The sequence below is a fragment of the Epinephelus fuscoguttatus genome, linkage group LG17 (genome assembly GCF_011397635.1).
Source record: "Epinephelus fuscoguttatus linkage group LG17, E.fuscoguttatus.final_Chr_v1".
NCBI lineage: Eukaryota > Metazoa > Chordata > Actinopteri > Perciformes > Serranidae > Epinephelus > Epinephelus fuscoguttatus.
Genome location: NC_064768.1, coordinates 11,374,696 through 11,388,121, shown reverse-complemented (window position 1 = coordinate 11,388,121; position 13,426 = coordinate 11,374,696). Strand labels below are relative to the sequence as shown.

At 42.0% G+C, this 13,426-nt stretch overlaps 1 protein-coding gene across 1 annotated transcript; it reads left to right on the top strand.

Annotated features, from left to right (window-relative positions):
- Positions 1-205: 205 nt before the first annotated feature.
- On the top strand, positions 206-12,586 carry LOC125904735 (germ cell-specific gene 1-like protein). The gene is made up of 7 exons (XM_049602345.1): positions 206-927; positions 4,234-4,428; positions 6,911-6,970; positions 7,148-7,306; positions 9,502-9,613; positions 10,132-10,334; positions 10,566-12,586. The coding sequence occupies exons 1-7, from the start codon at positions 732-734 to the stop codon at positions 10,751-10,753; spliced, it is 1,113 nt and encodes a 370-aa protein (XP_049458302.1). The 5' UTR covers positions 206-731; the 3' UTR covers positions 10,754-12,586.
- The last annotated feature ends 840 nt before the right edge of the window (positions 12,587-13,426 follow it).

Genomic DNA, 13,426 nt, shown 5'->3' with positions numbered 1-13,426 from the left:
GAGCGCGACTGATTAGTCGCAAAATCCGCAGGATAAGATTTAGACGTCTATCTTCATCCAGGAGGAGAAAAGGTTATAAAACAGAAAAGGATCTGAGTCATAATGGCAGAGGAAACGTGGTCTAGGGTTACAGCTTGATGAGAAGAAATGTGTGGAATCAGACATGTCGCCTGGCTTGTGCCGTAATATCAAGAAGAAAGGGGAGGTTTAAACTACTCTGCTCATTTCTTTGAAACTGGACCAGGAGGAGAGCTGGAGTTCCTCCTGCAACCTCTGGCCCACACATCTGTCTCTTTCTTACTCGCTCAAAGTGATTAAATCCCAGCACTTTATCTTCCTCCATTCCCTTGTCCTCTGACCTCCGCTCATCGACTGCTCTCCTTCCTCAAGCTCCCACCCTCCCTTCATCTTTCCACCTGACCTCTGACCTTTGTTCCACTTCTCAAACATCCCTGATCCCCTCCACCCACTTCTTCTCTCTTTTCTCTTTTAACCGTCTGCAATGAATCAATCACCACAACAACAACCCGCGACACTTTATCTGGACTTGTTACTGCAGTGTCACGGAAACCCCCTCGCTCCTCTCATCCTCATCCTGATTGATCAACAGAGCCTGTCATGCTCTTGCAGCCAGTATTGAAAAGAGATCAACATTCAACGTGAAGCTGAAGCACACTCTGTGGTCATCATAACTCATTTCTCCCTGAGTTTCTTCAAGTCCAGAAGCAACAATGCTGGAGAACATGTCCAGGCGTAACCGCTCCCTGCTGTCACTTTCCCTCACTTCACTGGCCCTCACCTTGTCCGTCTCGGCTTTCTGCACCTCCTATTGGTGCGAGGGGACACACAAGGTGGTGAAGCCTCTCTGCCTCTCACCTGTCAAGATGAAGAACTGCGGGCAGAACAACAGCCAGCCGTATACCACAGGTGAGGCCGGGAGATAATATCAAATTATTATCAGTGGTATCAGCCTCATGCACACTGCATGGGTTAGAAGGGGCCTGCTTAACCAGCCACTGTGTTCAGAAGGTCATTAATCAGCCCATGGCCGTTATGAGTTGTCATTGGGAGTATGGATACAAACATGTTTATTGTTCGGCTGTGACCTCTAGTGGGCATAGTTATTATGACTGAAGCTAAGGAGGAAGTCAGGGGTGACAAAGGGAGGTGGTCGGGCCGGTGGATGGGTCAAACAAACACAGTAGTTTCACCTAGGAGGCCACTGTCAGTGTACCATGTGAAACTTAAAGTCAATATTTGTGTAGCATACTTAACTGACATCACATTACAACCATATATACCGTATAAAAACCTTTATAAAAATAATGGACATAGCCACCATGGCATCACCCTTTGGTTTATGGACTCCAATTTTCTCCTGGATTTTTTGAGGCAAAAGTGAACATATTTGGACAAGGAGGTGGAGCTCACCCCAATATTAGCTTGTAGCTTGGTGACTGCTATTTGTTTCCAGTGTTATAAAGTCCCACTGTCCCAATATTTCTCCATCCCAAATTGAATGCAACATCTCCTGAGTCCTGGCTTCACTGTTACTGGTGTTTGGGTCAAGCGCTAAATGCTAATGCAAATATTTTGCAAGTGGATATAAACTTAAAACAAAAAGAGAAACTGAACATCCAACTCATCCAAGGGCATTTTAGTACAAGCAAATGCTGAACAAGACCTTTTTTAGGCAACTAAAACATTACAGTCAACTTTTATGAACTGAAAACACACTAAAATTAGCAACAACCATGGCTACAGCTATACTCTGTGAATCTGTGGTTACACCATGGTTATGTTACCTAAGTAAACTTGTCACCTTGCTTACGCCTTGTCAATGGACAACAGCCACCTCATCTGAAGTGGTCACACCCTTATTTATGCATAACTTTAAGCCTTAATAATAATTACATGGGTGAGTTACATAAAAATTCAACCCCTGCACAGCTGTCATGCATGTTACCTTAGTCATGCATACCAAAACTGTTTTTGGACCAGGCTGTAAACATGTTTTTTTTCTGCTGTACAGTTGGGCATTTTAACATGGGGGTCTATGGGGATTGATTCACTTTTGGAGCCAGCCTCAAGTGGCCATTTGAGGAACTGCAGTTTTTTTGCTTCATTCTTCAGCCCTGGAAGTTGCCGCTTCGTTACTTAATGTTAAGTAACAAACATGCTTATTTTAACCCAAACCACAATCTTTTTCCAAACACAACCATGTAGTTTTGACACCTAAGCCTGACAAAAAATGAATCTGAAATTGGTCAATTAACAAACAGTTATGGCTATCTAAATGCAGGTGTAGCAGGTCCCTTCAAGGCTGATAACCACTGGTAACAGCTATGTAATGGGTGGATAACATTCAAAATGGGTGTATTTGTAAGTCTGTGTGTCTGGTGTTAAAACTGAGAAACATTTGGTAGAAGAGTGACCAACTTTTACACATCTAGATTATAAATAATAATTGTTTCAACAGCATTTAAATGTTCATATTTCAGCATATCCTTCAGATTCATCAAAACACGTTTTTACAGTTTTATGTAACACAGAAGTCTAAACCAACTTTCACTTTTCAACAGAATGCACCACAAATTTACCAGCTTAAAGTCTGTTGGCTGCCAAAACATGAAATCTGTGTTTATCTGGAACTTAAAAGTTATGTTTTACACAGTGAAACAGCTTTCACTAAATTGGCCTAGGAGGGTCTAACATTACCATTCCTTCCATCATGTTTTCAGTCCTGTTTGTTTGTCTGGTTATCAGCAGTAGACTTCAATTACTATCATTTAGATTTGATGTTAAGTTTCAACAGGGGTTCTGGGCACACTTACAGTTCCTAGAATAGCTGTATAACAAGAGGACTGAGAGAAAAATAGACTTCTGCACCTCCTCTTGGCTCTGTTTTCAGGTTTTAGAAAATCTAGCCTGGGTTAGGAGACTATAACCAATCACAGGTAGAGAGAGAGACTTCCCATTGGCTGTTCTAGAACTGCAGATGTGTACATTACTTCAAATGTTGAAAGTCTGATTCAGTGGCGGAGAATCCTGCAGAGAAAGTTGATTAGCCAGCTTGGCAACAATGGCTTACACTGCAAAGCAACCGAAAAAGAATGACATTCTTAAAGAGAGTCTGACAATAAACAAAATAAAACACATGTCGATATTGGTGAAGCATTTCAGAGATGAAGAGAAAATATCGCTAAAAGTTTAGCCTTCTGCTAACTGGCGCTAAAGGGTCACGGCTGCAGCTTCAAGTTTATGTTTTTGTCGCTAACATTAGCTAGAGCCTTGAATAACAATATGTCCTTCACTTCACTCCCCACCGCTACAGACCATCTCACCAGGGAGGACAGTGGGTAGCAGAAGCAGCGGAGACTGACCCCCAGTCCATTGCTGCAGCCACCTTAATATAGTCAGTGCAAACCCCATCTCCAGGGGACCATACAGCTCCCTGTTGGATTTTTTGACTATAATTTTTCTTTTTTTTTTACTATATTGCATGTATGGATGATTTAAAATGAAAATGCACCTACATACTGCCATCATATTTTAAACAAACACTCTGTACATAAAGCTGCATAATAAATGCTGTGTACTTTGCACATGTAGAATATTGACATGTATTGCATGTTCCGACCTTCCTGTATGTGAAGCCTTGCCATCACATGTGTCACAATAAAAAAGTGTTGATATTTCATCCCTTAGAAAATCTGTCAGCATAATGATAATGTCATTATTAATATTTCCAGAAACAGCAAACACTAATCTACTGCAGGATTTTATGGCATCCACAGCATTTTTCCTGCACCCCGTATTCCAGTATTTAACACTTGACTTGACCAGCAGAGATTCACATAATCCCAGCTTTGTTGCTAATCTCAGAACTTTGTATCTGCAACTGCATGTTATCAGGATTCACTGACCCGCTGTCTTATCTCTCGGCACTAAGCCTATTTGTTTCCATGTAGTATTCAATTTTCACTGTCATAGAAAATGACAGATTACCTAAAGAACAGTGTTTTTGGGCTGGGTTGTGTTACATGCTGTGACCCAAAGGAGACCCCTCGTAGTATTTATGTCACAGTTTTTTGGCACGTTTGCTTTAAAGAGGATCCCAAACTGCAGTGAGGAAAACATTTCATTTATGAATGTATCTCTCTACTTCTGCATCTCGTACTCCTGAGCCTACTTATCTACTTCTGTATTCCTTAATTTCTTTTCCCCATCCAGAGACCCCCACCCCGGACCCGAGGCACCCTCCCTCCAATGTGACGCTGTCTCCGCTGCAGAGGGAGGAGCTGGCCAGGATAAAGAGGAAGCAGTTGGCCAATGCAGTCCACTACATCTGGGAAACAGGCGAGGACAAGTACATGCTGCGCTATTTCCACACCGGCTTCTGGCTCTCCTGTGAGAAGCACAATGAAGGTTGGTGATGAGAGCATAAACAGCTATAATTACAAGAACACAGTGGTCAAACAACAAAGGGTTAATTTTTGGAAGCAGCTGTATGGTACCAATTCAGTACCTGACATATGAAGAACTTTTTTTAGCAATGAAAGTAGTGTGATTACAAGAATATGTTCCTTAATACTGTGTTAACACCAAGCGGCAACCTCCGGGGCTGAAAAATTAAACCAAAAACTGCAGTTCCTCTAATGGCCACTTGAGGCTGGCTCCAGGAGCAAGTAGCCCCTTTTACATTGCCAGATTTTCCACAAATGTTGGGCCATTTTGCCGGCAAGCTGCGAGCGTTTAGACACACAGAGCCGGATTGGCGAGTTGATCATCAGATGATGGGGACAGTGAAGAACGGGCCGACTTATGAGAGAATTGCTGAAGGACTGACCAGCCGCGGCTTCCATCCCACGTCACTGTCTACGTCACACACCGAGCTACACATTTTGTTACTTGCTCATGCCCCCCATTGCTCCAAAAAAGGTGCATTCTGTATAAACAAAAGTAGGTAGGCGGCATTTTGCCGCACTCCCCGATTTTGTTTTTATATTGCCAATGCTGAAAGAAGACTGATTGGGCTTTCCTGCACATTAAAAAGGGCTAGTCAGTCCCCACAGACCCTCATGTTAAAATGCCCAACTTTACAGCAGAAAGAAACATGTACAGCCTGGTACCAAAATACCTTGCGTCTCTATGGATAATTTCTCCATTCATGTAACTGTACAGGGGGTGATGTTTTTTTTAAAACTCACCCGTTTACATTTCATTAAGGCTCTGCATAATTAAGGGCGTGGTTGCTTTGTGTGTCAGTCTGTCTGCCGAGCTCCCACAGCTCCACCCTCTCGTCCAAATATGGTCATTTCTGGCTGCAAAAAAACTAGGTGTTGACAGCTGAAGGGCTGCCATTGAGACTTTAAAACAGGATTCCACAAATTAATGGGTGATGTCACAGTAGAAATGTCCATTATTTTTACAGTCTATGTTTTGAGCGTATTTGAATATGCAATATAATTACTGCCTTGATAAAAAATATAAATGACTACTGTAGTTATTAGATGTTAGAATAGCCTCAAAGTGCTTGTCATAATGCAGACCATCCTCAAGTATGCACAACACAGGGGGTTAACTCTGGGTCTGAAAAGTGAAACCAATGCCTTAAACCTGGATTCTTACTAATTGCCAACACGAGCAACTCCGCTGGCTGCAAAAAAATTCTAACTGTATAAATGTCAAAGAGAAAATGACATAGTGTGCGCATGAACCACTTGGCTTAACGGTGAAGATTCTCAGTCATCCAGGTCATGGTAATCATAAGTGCTATATCGTAGGCAAGCAAGTCCAGTTGCCTACAGTATAGCACTTACAATCACTTATCTTAAAGCTATAGTGCGTAACTTCTGTTGCCTTCCAGCGGAGTAACACTCACCACAGACCTTACGCAGACTAACACTCGCCAGTCGCCACACACTGTGTAAACAGAGTAACACTCGCTTCACACCGTGTACACAATGCTACACAACATGGCGAACACCAGGCTGCTAACATTACATTACGTTCATAGTACCATTTCCAAGAAAATAATAAAGTACTAGGTCCAGTACATGCAACAGCAACACATACTACTCATAATATAATTATAAACCAAGTCACTTACTTATCCAACAGCAGCAAGGCAACATCCGCGTCTGCCCTCAGCCCAATTTCTTCCTTCAGGGCTCTCCACCGAGGAAAAGCGACACCAATACAAATCCTTGTTTGCCTTCTCCGTCGGTCACTTTCCTTCTTTGCTAATAGACCTTCAGCCGAACATCCAGGCTTTTTCTTTGTGGTAGGATCCACTTCTGAACCGTGTCTCGGCCGCTTCTCCGCCATGTTGCTTTCTCTTTCTACCTGCACTCTACCTCTTGCTATGACACTCTCCGCTCGTCCTCCCCCTCCCTTCTTGTTGTGAGGAAGCATTTCCTGTGCGCCAGCACAGGAATGTCGCCGGTCTACACGCAAACTAAAAATGATATATATTGAAAAATACCGCGAGATGTTAGAGGAGCCGATCGGCTTAATCAGCATTGTGTCATCTCCTCTAGTAGTGGCTTGGGTGAAACGGACCTGTAGAAGTTACGCACCATAGCTTTAAAGCAACTCATTCTGTTAGATTTTCAGGATTCCTAATGAGTATAGACGTAGCATTTCTGAAAGATTATTTATGTCATCACACTCCAAAAAAAAAATACATATTGCAGTTGTAACATAATACTCTAATCCTTGTGATTCTGTTATGGCAGAGGCTATAAAGAGAGACATATTTTGCTTTAATCCCCTAAAACATGGTTGATATTCAACTGAAATATGAAAGATTAATTTAACATTCAAAGCATTTAATGTTCTGATCATGATTTGTGTTAATCACCATCACAATGTCGATACATCAGCCCTGTTGTGATTGTTCCTCCAGGTGAGGATCAGGAAGAGAAGTGTCGCAGCTTTATAGAGCTGACACCAGGAGAAACACAAGGTTGGTGACCGAAAACTTAGAAAATACAACCGGTATTCCATTTAACATTTCCATCACCACTGTCTAAACATCTAATCAATCACATATATATGTATTTATTTTTGAATACATTGCCATCAAATACTCGCTTATGTCCTGTCACACAAAATGTATTCTTCTGCCAATCAATGCTTCCAGGTGTCCTCTGGCTCTCAGTCATCAGTGAGTTCACGTACATTGGTCTTCTGGCCATGGGCTTCCTGCTTATGTGTGTGGAAGTGATGTGCCTCTGTGCCAAGAGGGAGATGAACGCCCTCAAGATCAATGCCTTCGCCGCCATGTGCACTGTCCTCTCAGGTGAGGGGGGGGAGGTGAGGGGAGGGGGACTTTGATCTCATCAGACAAATTGTTGAATTTAATCACAGTTTCATTGGACACGGATAGTTTTCTGTCGTAAGACTTGAATTTTCTTTGAAGAAAAGGCTTTTTGGACATTTGTGATCATTTGGGTTTATTTATTCTCTTCAGTTTTTTGTGACCTCAAACAGTGTGACTTTCAAGAGTTAAGATAGGTGGCCAGCCAGTTCAGTATTGAATGTAATGGTTTCTTCCATTCTGGAACTCTAGGGGCCCTATTTAGATGGTCTAAAGTGGACGGCGGAGGGCGCATAATCCATGTCGCAGGTGTCATTGCTATTTAGATGCAGGCGCAGTTGTCATTTTCACGCCCTGCGCCCTCGTCGTCTAACTAGCAAATGAACTTGCACTTCTCTGGGTGTGTTCATCTAAAAATGAGGAGTGGTCAGGCGCAGTCATGGCGCGTTGCTAGTTAGATGACAGGAAAAGCAAATGTGCCAGTGACCAACAAAAACCTGGTCTAAAGTCAACGGCGCAGTATTTCGCTGTTAAACAAGTTAGTAATGTGCGTCTCTAGGCAGGTGCACAACACGCATGCACTCTGCTCAGACACACACGGAGCATGGTTGGGTTTCCATTATGCGTGCCAAATGTGCCAAACGGTGCCAGTCCCCTTTGATCTGACATCAGATGTGACGGGACAGTCGATATAGAGATACATTTATCGTCTCCTCAGCTGTAAAACGCTCACTCTTTCCAGTCTGTAGGTCCGCCATCTAACTAGCTCTCCGCCGTGCGCTCCAATCGCGCCTCTTTTAAAGGGAATGAGAGGTGACACTCTGATTGCCTTATTGAATGATACGCCCAAAACACAGCCATGACTAATTCACAGAGTAAGTCCAACCCTTTTATACTCTCCGCCATGGCGCACAGTCTGAAAACACGCTGTCTAACTAGCAAGTGACTGGGGCACGCCCACATGCCGCACGCCTGGCACTTTGCATTTTAGACCATCTAAATAGGGCCCTAGATGTTTGCTTTGTTTGATTATAAGTGTAGACTCAGGTGTGCTGATGGCATGAAGATTTTTTTTGTTCTATTTTACCTTCCCATTGTTAATACTTTCAAATGATCTTTATTCCTGCCTTATTATAAATAAGAGTTCCAAAAGGGTTCTCCCTGAAGGGCTAAGATTCTACCCAGAGCCATTTTCTTTAAAAAAAAAAAAAAAAAGAAAGAAAGAAAAAAGAAAATGAAAAGGGTTCTTAATGGAACCTTTGGTCTTACAAAGAACCTTTTTTTTTGGAGATTATGGGTGTTAAAAGATTTTTACCCTCAAATGTTCAAACGTTTACCCCGTAGATGGATTTGGAATCCCCTTAATCAATTCACTTTACATGCGTTCTGCCATAGTTGAAATCTTTACCATCATTACCTGCCATACAGTACTACATGGTCTGCCAAAATTCTTTATTTTCTTTTCTTATTCTTTTATTTTTTTTTTTATTGGAACTGGGTATCTGCTATACTGTATTTCACTGTAATCTTGGAGCTTCATTTACCAACTCTACAGCACCACTGAAATAGTAAAAGCTGTAGTGGTAGTGATTTTACAAAATTTCTACCCCCTAAATACATGATTGTGAACCATGGGTATTGTGGGTTTTGCTGGACTGCATCAGCCTGGCCCTCAAGGATCTTTATGATGGCTGCTGGACATGTTTCCCTTGTCCCTGCACTAACCTGTTAAACTATGGTTGGTGGGGGAGAGATCTTTGGGAAATGTAGTCAGTAACTATTTTTGGAGCTCTTGGTAGACATCCTGGATGGGTTCTTGTTAGCACCCATAGATGGTGGAAAGGGTCTGGATACAGAGGGATCTGGGTGGAACCATTAGACCAAGGGTTCTCTGTAGAACCTTTCTTAGGAGGGTTTGGGTTGGAATCTTTCACAGATGGTTCTAGGTATAAACCTTAATGTTGGGCTCTAGGCAGAACCATCTGAAAGGGTTCAAGATGGAACCTTATGAAAGATTCAACCAAGAAAACAAAAAGAGTTCTCCTGTTGGGACAAGTCTAAGAACCCTAGTTAACACCTTTATTTCTGAGTGTGCCTCTGTCTTTCATCTTACTCATTTCTTCAACCATTTTCTCCTAAGTGATTAGACTCATTCTCTTCTTTTCCTCCTCTACCAGGTATGATGGGGATGGTAGCACACATGATGTACACCACAGTGTTTCAGATGACTGTGAGCATTGGGCCCAAAGACTGGAGGCCACAGACATGGGACTACGGATGGTCTTTTGCGTAAGTTTGTTTAAATTTAACCCCCCTGAAAAATTGGACTTCAGGCTTGGTCACAACCAGCTATGAAATCTTGCGGCTGAAGCAATTCTTTTAAAAGGTTTTGCTGCAATTCGAAGATTTCCTCACAGGTTCAATTTTTTCCTGTACATTTGAGCTGTTCTGAGAGTCAGAAAGTTCAAAAAAGAGGAAGCTATCACAGCTCATTGGCTGTGTTGCACCATCATTTTAATTTAAACTCCTAAGTCTGAGTATAAACTGTATCACAACTTCAACACAGTTTGAGACAATTATGAGACAGATGAGTTGATGATACAGTTGTTGGTAGTTTTCAACCAGACCTGCACGTAGTCAACATGTCAACCAACTTCTAGTACCAAATATTTGGTAGCAACACATGGATGAACTATGCTGTGCCTTTTGTGGTGTGACCAGGCCTTCAAACAACACATTGCATTAGCCTGTGGTCTGATGAAAAGGGTTAAAATGTCTCCAAACTCATTCCTCCCTGTACTCTCCAGCATGGCGTGGCTGTCGTTCAGCTGCTGCATGGCTGCTGCTGTGGCCACACTCAACTCCTACACCAAGACCATCATCGAGATGAAGCACCGCGCCCGGGTGAGGCTGGAGGAGGCTCGCGCTGCTGCCCGTGCCCCCTCCTACGAGGAGGTTGTTCGAGCGGGCGGTGGAGGGGTTTACTCCGTCAGTCAGCTAATTCAGCTCGGCCAGCAGGGGGCACTCATGGACCCGCTGTGGCCTAGAGGAGTGGGACCAGCTGTTGGTCCTCTGGCGTGTGGCGCTGGGGGAGCGCTGCTTGTTGGCGGAGGAGGGATTGGAGTTGGAGGGATGGGAGCTGTTGGGATTGGAATGGGAGGAGTTGGAGCAGTAGGAGGAGTCGGAGGAATGGGGGTAGGAGCAGTTGGAGGAAATGGGGTTGGAATGGGAATGGGAGCAGCAGGAGGAGTCGGGGGAGTGGGTTTTGGAACAATGGGAGCATTTGGGGGAGTGGGAGGATGTGGGATGGACCCTCATGGTATGGTGGTGGTGGAGGGATGTGGTGCTGAAGGATGTGAAGACTGTGAACGGGAAATGGACGAGATAGATTATGCTCTGCAGGAGGACAGAGAGGACTCACTCTGCTAAGACTTTTGGGGACAGAGGACTGTGACAAACATCTTGTCAGGATTTGATCTACACATTGTATTTGATTGAAACTACATTCCAAGACTACAACACTTAAACACATACCTTCAAAAATTATTATTATTAACATGATTATTATTATTATTATTATTATTATTTGTATATATGCAGCTTTGAATGATAATTGTAGCATTTCTTTACTATTTTTAAGTTATACAAAGATTGTGTCAAGCAATGTCATTTGATTTCTGGACCACAGGAGGCAGAAAGACTTCATAACAAGCCAACAGCTCCAAAGCTCCAATGTTTATTTTTAACATTTTTACTGGTAACAAGTTAGCAAAGAATCGCCCACTTACACATCAAGCAGACCCAGAGCAACATGATCATCCCATTGCAATAATTGCAAACCTCTGCTTTCACGAGGGAGGTTGGTAAAAGCATTGAGACTACCAAGTCTCAGTGAAGCAGAGGAACCAAACCAATTGACTAATTCTAAGTCCCGCCCCTCTTGCTGTTGCTGAGTCGGACTAGCTTGATAAAAAGAAGCATGGTCCCGTTGAGCCAGGTGCTGCAGCGTTTATTAGATAGTTTCTCGGTGTCGGGCACTATAGCTTCAAAAAGCCAGCAGCAAAGACTACAGAGTGTGATGGAAGGATATATTCACAATGTTAACTTTTATAAACAAGGCAAAGCAAAACAAATTTAGGCTTCTGGTCTCAATGAAAACAAGAGAAGCTAGAAATCGAGGATGACAAGACTATCAGTCAACATTGCTCCTGCACTCCTGGGTATGTTTTCCAATGATGGCAAAGGCATGAGCTGCCCTACTCTCCCTCTGATTGGCTAGGACTTCTTATCCTTTGTTGGTTTGATTGGTTGGGTTTGGGCAAGAAGATGTGTGATTAGGGCCAGAATGTCAGGATAAGCCAATCAGAGGCAGAAATTTTGCTTCCCTGTCTTAGGATCAGTAAAGTACTCTTTGTATTCATTTCAAAATACAGACCGTGTTGCTAACCTAATGTTCGTCTCTCTGTATTGTAGAACGTTGCGTTCGTTAGGCGACTTTGGGGTGGCACATAGCCTTATAGATTATATAAACAAAGGAACATTAGCTTTGATCCTTTCTTGCTGGCGATAATTCATGCCATCTTAACAATATGTCAGCAACCAAACTCACTGTCCTTTTCTAAATCTCTTTAACATTACCATAAAAATGAGGAGGCAAACCTGGTGGATATCTCTAATCTGACATCAGGCTAACTCATCTTGATGTTCCTATATGTTAACCAGGAAGTTAGCTAGCATTTTGCAGATATTAACTATGATGTAATGTGTCTGTGAAGCTTGTGACAGTCCGCCCGCCACATATTTTAATCGTCCTCAAAATTTGACGAACTTTAGCTGAAACATAGACGAACCTAGCATATAGCCTGTCTAGCTAAGTATAACAGGAAAGGGGAAAGTTGACTGATGCTCTGTGGTGCTACAAGCTTCCTCCATTTTTTTTGAGCATCAGTATTACCAAAAACAAAAAAATAAACTTAAGTTTTCTTTACTTGTGTAAATGCAGCCTTACAGTGACTACTTCAGGGATTGCATTATGGCTCATAAGATGTGTGAGAGGATGTGAGACTGTAACTCAAAGGGTGTTGAGAGATGATGATGATGATGATGATACAACAGCGACAATGACTGTGGTCTCTGACGTTATTTAGGCTACATTTTTTGTTGTACGTTTTGATTTATGTTTGCATGAATGGATGAAAATCCTTTCAAGTAAGATAATAAATAAAAACAACCCACATTTTCTGATGATGTCTTATCAATACACAGATTCCATATGATCACGTAATCTTCACTTTTGCTGTAAGTTGAGACTTTTGCAACTATGATTAAAAAAAGAACCTATTTAGAGCCTATTTAGGTTGTTTGAAAAAAATAAAGACATGTCTATAATTATGAAACCCAGTGTTCATCATGTGAAACAGTTGGCTAAGGTTTTTTTTATTAAAAGTTTATTTTTCTCATACGCAGTTTCTTGACTCAGATGCCCATGAAACTCTCAATTAAATAATCAGTATGAACAGTTAGAAAATACCTCAATAATATATTGTAAAATTTCAAATGTACAGTACTTTGTATGTAAGATTTTTGGAACGACTCAAGAGAGCAATGTGGTAAGATATGATTCCTATGTCTGTTTCCATTACAGTTTTATCTTCTTCCTAACCATTTTAAGACTCCACAATGACAAATAAGATTTGTTTTACCTGCAGCCTAAATACATGATTTGCATGGGACCTGAGTATTTGTACCCCATTATACTGTCTTTTTTTATGTTTTCCCATGTTTATGTTTATCTACTGAAAAAAAGAAAAGCGAGAATTAAAGATTACAGCAACAGGGAGATGTGGAAATTCAGACAGATGCTTTCAAATGCTGAAGAGAAGATTATGTCAATAATCTCCCCAGTCAGGGGAATAAGACAAGAGAAAGAGACAGAGAGAGAGAGAGAGTGAGTGAAAGAGAGAGACTGACATAATAAAGGCAGTGAGGCAGAGATAAACTGGGCTGCCAGGTCACTGAGCAGTTTGTTCAAAGTAATTAAAAATGTAAATTAAGTTGAATTATACAACGGTTTATGTAAGATTAACCTCTCACGCCACTCAT

Excerpts from the sequence above, each read along its gene's own strand:
- LOC125904735 (XM_049602345.1), top strand. The coding sequence starts at position 732 with ATGCTGGAGAACATGTCCAGGCGTAACCGCTCCCTGCTGTCACTTTCC. Across the intron at positions 4,429-6,910 it reads CTGTGAGAAGCACAATGAAG|GTGAGGATCAGGAAGAGAAG; the intron begins GTTGGTGATGAG and ends TTGTTCCTCCAG. Across the intron at positions 9,614-10,131 it reads GACTACGGATGGTCTTTTGC|CATGGCGTGGCTGTCGTTCA; the intron begins GTAAGTTTGTTT and ends TGTACTCTCCAG.